Genomic DNA, 7,708 nt, shown 5'->3' on the forward strand with positions numbered 1-7,708 from the left:
AGATGGAAGGCTGATAGGCAGGTAGGCCATCCAGTTATTTTAGCCGTGCCGGCTCAGATGATTGGTCGTGCTATTTACATCGCCATGGCTTATGGCAATGTTTATGTATTTATTGTCAAAGCATTTAATGTATCTACAATTTAGGGTACATTCCATGTCCATTGATGATAATTATAATTATTCTAACTATTTTCTTCAAAAATATCAAATTTTGCCTATTATTGGAAAGCATGTTATAATATCACACAATAACATGTGCATCATATGCTTCATTTAGCTTGAAATGTGTCATGATGTTCTTAAATTGTCAGTTTTTGCTATAGCCGCGTTCACACCGCGTACTTTGCAATACTTAGTGCCGACACTTATTACCCCAGGGCACTAAGTACTAATCGCGTTCACACCGGAGTACTTTTCCCTGAAGGAAGATTACGCAAATGAGCCGCTGACGTCACTTCGTCTTCTTCTGCTTTGGGTTTACTGGCAGGCCGCAAACAANAAATTTACACCTAAAGGAAACGTACAAAGAGTGTCAAGGGCCTGTTACGTACACTTCTACGAACCCTAGCACCACCTCCACCTACTACTACTAGGCAGTATTTGATACGTAGTCAGTGTTCTTCAGAGGTTCAACCCGGACGAATTAGACTTGTAGTGTTGAATAGACGGTGTTTACTGACTTGAGCATTTATTACCATTTACATACACACAGAACCCAGTGTACTTATATATTTTATATTTAGCGAAGTCTGGAGTATATTTATTTCTTTATTATGTATAGACGTTTCCACCTTTGTAAGTTTGTCTCATTACTATGACCAAACTTCAAAACATTTCGCGGAAATGTGTGGCGTGTTCTCCGACATTTTGTTCGGAACAAAACAATTTCATTGGAGTATCAAATGACTGTATAAGTTTTTCGTATTTCTATAAATACTACAGGTTTTCAAGGATGTTTTAGGATCAAAAAAAGGGTTTTTTGCGCGACGTGTCCGCGCTAGGTAAACACCAGACCACGGAGCAATGCAAACCTAATACAACTTAAACTTTTGAGAGGCCATGTCTTAAATTGTATTCTGATGGGAATATTTGCCCAAATCGGTTTATCAAACATGAAGGTTAAATAATTAATTCCAACACTTTGTGAACATAATTAGCAGTTATTCAAAATATATCTGTACTTATTTGTCCGTTGACACTGGGCAACGAACGGTTTATCAACCGGAATATAACGATGATCGGAATGAAGCAGAAGAAGTAGTCGGTTGTAGGAACCATAGGACAACAAGTGACTGAACTAAGAGCGATTCATTCGAATTCAGTAGAACGGGTTTATCACTCGGGTGTAAATAGAGCATGACCGATTGCGAATATAACCGATTGACTCGAAGATGAAACAGAAAGAAGTAGTCGGTGTGTTGGAGACCATAGAACAAGCAAAGGGTGACTCAACTAAGAGCGATTCTCGGTATAGTTCGAATCAGTAGAACGGTTGTATTCAGTCGACAAAGCTGATACTTATTGATACAATTTGACCAAAGTAGTATATGATCCTTGGTGAAAAATAAATAACCCTATTTGGGGAACTCTGAGTGGTAGAGGCGAAAGGTTCACCCAGGGCTGTTATCGTTCTTAAATGTCTGTAGCGTAGTTTGTTTTTCTGTTTTTTAGTTTGTACTAGCTGTTCTGTTTGGAGTGTAATTCATTGTTAAGTTAGAGTGTTAGTAATGTTAACTCTCTGTCAGCTCGTCTAGTCAAAGTAGTTATAGTCAAAGTAGTTATTGTTCACGTCTGGTCAACTTCACTCTACCTTATTACGTACAAATTTGGTATGGGTTATCTGGCGTTGGGTCCTAGATTATGTCGTCCATTTCATAAGTTCAGACAAACCCGAACTTTTGTCACTGTGCAGAAGACGTTTAGATAAAAAAACGTCTCCCCTGTCTCTTTATTTAACCTGTCTCACAGATGAACCTACTAAAACGGCTCATTCCCATGTTTTATGACGAAAATTTATTCCCCCTATCAAGTACTATTACGTGAAATTTATAGTCGACTTCGGTTACGCACACAGAAGGAAGAATGATAAATTAGCTTCCGTAAGGTTGCAAACGTAATGAGGTGAACCACGGTCACTGACACATGCTTTGCCTTTGGTTACTGTTCAGGACGATTCAGATAACACATGAAACTACCTCGTTCTGTCTAAATACACGGTAAAACCCATTGTTGTAGTGTTATTAGGGTATGTTAGCCTTCTTATTCAGAACTCTTGGTGTGGAATAGAATGCCTGTGACTCCGCATTTTGTGAGACGCTCTCGCCACGTTTTGTGTTAAGGAATTAACTGAAAAACAACTTTTACTAAATATACATCAAATTTACTTTCAAGGTCTCAGACGGGTTATGTTGGTTCTATAAATTTTGGGAGAATCCGCGGCTTCTAATGCAGTAAACGTCCTTTGTTGACAGATCCTTGGAATTATAAATTATTTGGATACTTTATAAGAATATAGGTATATTGCCCTTTTTTTGATAAATTGACTAGACAAAAGGTAAAAAAAAAGTTTTTTTTTTGGGTGTGTTACGATTGTCACTCGGGAGACTTAATCGGGGGCTCGGCTTTTTACGATTGATGAATGACGGTGGCTTTAGTGAGGGATCGAGGGGAAGTTAATGAATAGGATCGACGTGTAGGTTGTGTAGCAAAATACTAGCATTTGTCACCGCGCGACACCTTTTATAAAAACAACCCGATACCTTTACCACTGTTTTGTATTGTTACGCGCGCCAGCCCCTAGAGGGTGCTTTATTAGAAAACCTTTTACTGGGGAAGTGTATACGTGGAAGGACCACTACATCTCCCCCCAACTTTAGAAGGTTTTGACAACGTTGACATGTCATCCGGGTGTGGTTTGACGTCTTGTGACCACGGAAGAACCGTTACTGAGTTTACTAACATAAGGGTAAATTTTTAGTCCTTCTGTATTTATGCTTGACACACACACACACACACACACACACACACCACACACACACACAACACACACCACACAGTATGGAACGGTTTGAGGGCTAAAGGCGCCCTCTGGAGGGCGTAAAGGAGCGGCAAAGACTGGTTTAAGTCTAAATTTGAGGGCCGCTGACAAAGGCTGAGCTGAAATTTGTTCCGAATGTGGTAACAAACCAAAGGTACCTTCGCGTAGAGGAATCCGTCGCGGTTGAGTTTAGACTCTTCCCACTCCGTGTACCGCGCCCTTCCCCCCACCCGACTCCCGCCGGACGTTCGTGGGGGGATCGCCGTCGTTCCCCACGCCTCGAGGGGATAGACTTAATAATAAACTGCCAATAACGACGAGGGCGACAACGTTAGTGTAGACACATATATACATCGGGTTGATGAACGGTGTAACAACCATATTATTAAAACCGCACCACAACATTCTTACTTTTTGGCTACATGGTCTGTTTTGGTTATAATTGTGGTTTAAATATTGTACGCCTTCAAGTGAAGATCATCTATGCATGGCTATAGCTTTGAACTATTCAATCTAACCTATCAATGTACCAAATGTATTTTCTAAGTGTCTCCAATACAAATATTTAAAAAAACTATTTAAAAAAACCACCATTAACTCCATAGAAGTAATATCATTTCAATAAGACAGATGCATCAAACTAACCTGCTTGTTGAGGAGAACATAGATGACCGGGTTGTAGATTGCAGAGGATTTAGAAAAGACAGAAGGTACAGAAGCTAATCTCAGGTCGAAGGTTTGCCCACGGTTGTTCACAACCCAGAGGGCAAAGGAGGCGCAAGGCAACCAGCACACCACGAAGCCAAACACCATGATGACCACCATCCTGGTCACCTCCCGCTCGGCCTACTGGGTGGAGGCAGACTCTGCCTGGCCTTCACTGCCTGTTGAGGAAAAGAAATGACTGTCATGTCTTCTGAGCTCTTCGTGTTTAGTGATCCTTGCACCAGATAATTTAATCACACAGGAGATGCAGTTATAACGGAATGGTCATTTGTATAGGAACTGCTCACCCTGTGTTACCTTGAATTCTTAGGGAATATGTTTTCCTGCATGCTTCCAAGGTGAACAAAGAATCAAGACCCTTTTATTGAATTGTAAATCGGGGCCGAGTTTGTTCTAATAACAAAACCGGTTCTGTGTATTAGATATAATAGCTTTGCAAAATATTGAATGTAGGAAAGTAGTGAGACTACCACCTAGATAAATGAGACTCGGATTAGATTGCGCAAGTTAATTGATATTTGTAAACTGATATTCTCATTTTAGCGCATTCACTGTTTAGTTAAATTCCTCAACTTTTCTCAGTTTTTGGAGTTCACCATGGAGGCATTGGAAAAAACAAGAATTCAAGGCATCATGGGACGAAAAATGAAGTTCCTGAGCAGCATTAAGATGTCATTAGAAAAAAAACATTCCTAAATTCTGTTCTCAGTCTTCTAACTTTTCCTCACCATTTTCAGTGTAATGAGGAGCTGAGAGTAGCAGAGGACAATTGCTGCTAAGGGCACAGCAAAGCAGAATCCAAAGAGAAACATGATGTAGGATTCATTGTTGTATTTGTTGTTTGTGGTGTACCAGTCTGGACCACAAGAGCACTGTAGGCCCTCTGGGATGTACCTGGAGAGAGAGAACCACAAGAGCATTGAGTGTACGTCCAAGATTCCCAATGTTCAAGTGTTAAAGTTGTTCAATTTTGTTTTTTGATGCTTACCTGCTCCATCCGAAAATGGGCAGGGGAGGGGCGGAAGCAATCAGTGCAAACACCCAGGTGAATGCACAGCAAGCTAAAGCATGGTCAGGCTTGAAAATAAAGTGACCAAGTGGCTTGCAGATGACCAGCCATCTTTCAAACGCTACCACAGCGAGAGACCACAGACTCACCATACCTGGAACGATATACAGCACGAATGATAAAACTCATTAAAACTCTATAACTTAAATATGTGTATTTAAAGTTTCTCTTACCACCAAGCGTTGCAATAAAACCTTCAATTTTGCATGCTAGTGGTCCGAGGATAACATATTTGTTTGCAAAGGACAAATATATAAGCCCACGCAGGACACAAGAAGGTTTGAAATGGCCAAGTTCACCAGGATGTAGTTCAGGCGGGACCTGAGCTTCTTGTTCTGGATGGTGCATGCGACTGTCAGCGCATTGATGAAAGTGCCCACAATAAATATAAAAAGCATGTACAGGGCCATTGCGTAGTAGACGCCGGAGCTCGCTAGATGGTCCTGGGGGACCAGGAATGGACTGAGGGCCGTGATGTTGTTTGTCTCCAGAGGGATGGGGATCCAGAGATCCTCCGGAAGCTCCACATCAAGGCCGTGCTTCATGTTTGCCAGAAGGTTAAAAAGAAAAGTCAAAAAGACCTTTTCATGTGAGGGTCAGGTCACCGTGTACAGCACTATGACTATAGCAGTCCAGTAGTGTTGACTGGGAAGTAATTTATAGTGTTGCATGACATAAATTAACAAATTAAATGATTGAATAATTAATTGCTTGACCAATTTAACAAAACACCGGACTTTGGAAATTGGGATTAGAGGACTATAAAAAACACTGTATCATTCACAGTAACGCACAGTGTATACAATAGTGGCCAAAACCCAAATTCCCGGACGTAATCAACGGTATCCTGCTCTTATCTTGGCACTTTCTTAGAACAAAAGCAGTCCTATACAGTTAATTAGGACACAGAGGTAAAGATGTACTGACCTAGACATTTGCATCCATCAGTAAACATTTAAGTTTCATTAAGTGACCTCCGCGACCAGCTGGTGCAATTGTACTTTTTGTTTTTTAAACTGTTAATCTTCTAATCACATCCAGTCTGTCCTGAAAGTTACCGTCTTTCTGATTGCGTAAGCACGGATGATCTGTCCCTGGAGGAGATCATCAAAGGCTTACACCATTGTTAACATCTTCTTTTATTGAATTAGAGCCTTCTATAAAATGATGCACTTCCTCTACAGTTTCAAACATACAGTATGTTAGGTGCCAAATACCATCTTACATTGCATTACGAACAGCCAAACAGGTTTCTGCAAAAGCAAATGTGCATCAAGTATCTAAATTAGATAGGTAATGCAAAAAGTGCACAGGGAATTATGCAAATTGCCTCCTTTATTTTTGAAAGATGGCAGTAATAAAATAAGATTAACCGACCCGGGCGGCCACACCAGCAGCCATGGTGCTGCAACTGAGGCTACACTTCAAGGTTGATAATCATTTCAAATGATTTAGGGTAGAAGACTGTTCAACGGTCAATAATAACTCTTTTCATGGAAGTTTTTTATGGATTTCCAAATTAGTTTTCTGTAGAAAGATTGTCTATTGTTATTATTTGTATTATCTTAACAGTTTCTACTTTATAAACCTGTATGCCTTTTTGAAATATATATGAATGAATGACAATAGGTAAATATATTGGCTATGTGGTCTCTCATTAGGAGGGCACGTCCTTAGCTTAGATCTGAGCAGCTGCATTAGGGCTCACCTTGACGCTTGGCACACGAGAAATCATGAACAGCATGTTATCAAAGAGTGACACATTTTATTGTATTTCTTTATTTAACCTGGATATACCCAGGGGGAAGTCTCATTGAGCTATTTTACAAGAAAGTCCTGGCCAAGATAGACATCAGCGAGGTTACAGACAAAACATTACAAAATATATATATATCATCATACAAAGCATCTACATATAGATTTGCCTGCTTCTCTGTCATTGAGAGGCACCTTAATGTATCGAACTACATGTTATGTTTGAGATATTGTACTTTGTGTGAGTATCACATAAAGAAATGCAAAAACAGATCAAATGTGTGTTAGGTGGGTGTTAACAGGCACCAGGACTGGCTGCACTCTTAACTAATGCAATTTTAAAGTAGACACGTCTTAATTCGTTCATTGACCTTTTCAGGTTTTTTTTTTTAAATAGACAAGAAAAATAAAATTCTGCAAAAATTCCCACGGCTATGCATGCAGGTGATTTTGATTGACAGGTGATTAAAGGTCATCTCAGGTTTTGTGGGCGTCTACAGACTGTGTTTGAGTGACATCTCACCGACTCTCATTAGCTTTGCTGCTTCTATAACAAGATATACAGTTAGGATTCTTACATGAAGTTTGGTGAACACAGATTTACGCATCTTTAACCTGAGCATAGCTTTGAACAGACAGAACAAGTCTTCTCGTGACTCCTTCAAGTTCTTATTATGGTTCTTACTCCATGACTCGCTCATTGAAATTCCAGTAAAGGACAGCAAACTATATCATCAAAAAACACAAACCCCTTCTTCCCCTTGTTTTATTGCTTACATATGATTTTCAGGCAAAATAAAAAATGTCAATGAGACAACAATATTTCATATCATACATATATGAGTTAGAGAATGATCAAACATGAATCCAACCTCATTGTAAACTGTGAACAAAGCCAATGATATGCATTTATAGAAAAATGTAATTAAATAATATGATTTTGCCTTTTCCAAATTTCAAACACTTCACACAACATTATCTGCTCATCATTTTTAGCCATGTACTTACCTACTTATTTGTCTTTATAACTAATGTGTGCTTTTCTTAATAATAATTGTGCTTATTCTGTATGGATTTTTTATTTTATCTGCTATGGCACTTTTAGCTGTAACACTGTACAT

At 39.5% G+C, this 7,708-nt stretch overlaps 1 protein-coding gene across 1 annotated transcript in view; it reads right to left on the reverse strand.

Annotated features, from left to right (window-relative positions):
- The window catches only part of opn1sw2 (opsin 1 (cone pigments), short-wave-sensitive 2), a 19,205-nt gene extending 13,828 nt beyond the window's left edge, over positions 1-5,377 (reverse strand). The window contains 4 exon segments of the mRNA XM_010771439.1: positions 4,492-4,657; positions 4,752-4,926; positions 5,006-5,083; positions 5,086-5,377. Of these exon segments, the coding sequence (XP_010769741.1) occupies positions 4,492-4,657; positions 4,752-4,926; positions 5,006-5,083; positions 5,086-5,377 (711 nt within the window).
- Positions 5,378-7,708: the final 2,331 nt, after the last annotated feature.

The sequence above is a fragment of the Notothenia coriiceps genome, unplaced genomic scaffold, assembly GCF_000735185.1.
Source record: "Notothenia coriiceps isolate Sejong01 unplaced genomic scaffold, NC01 NC01_scaffold00009998, whole genome shotgun sequence".
Lineage (NCBI taxonomy): Eukaryota > Metazoa > Chordata > Actinopteri > Perciformes > Nototheniidae > Notothenia > Notothenia coriiceps.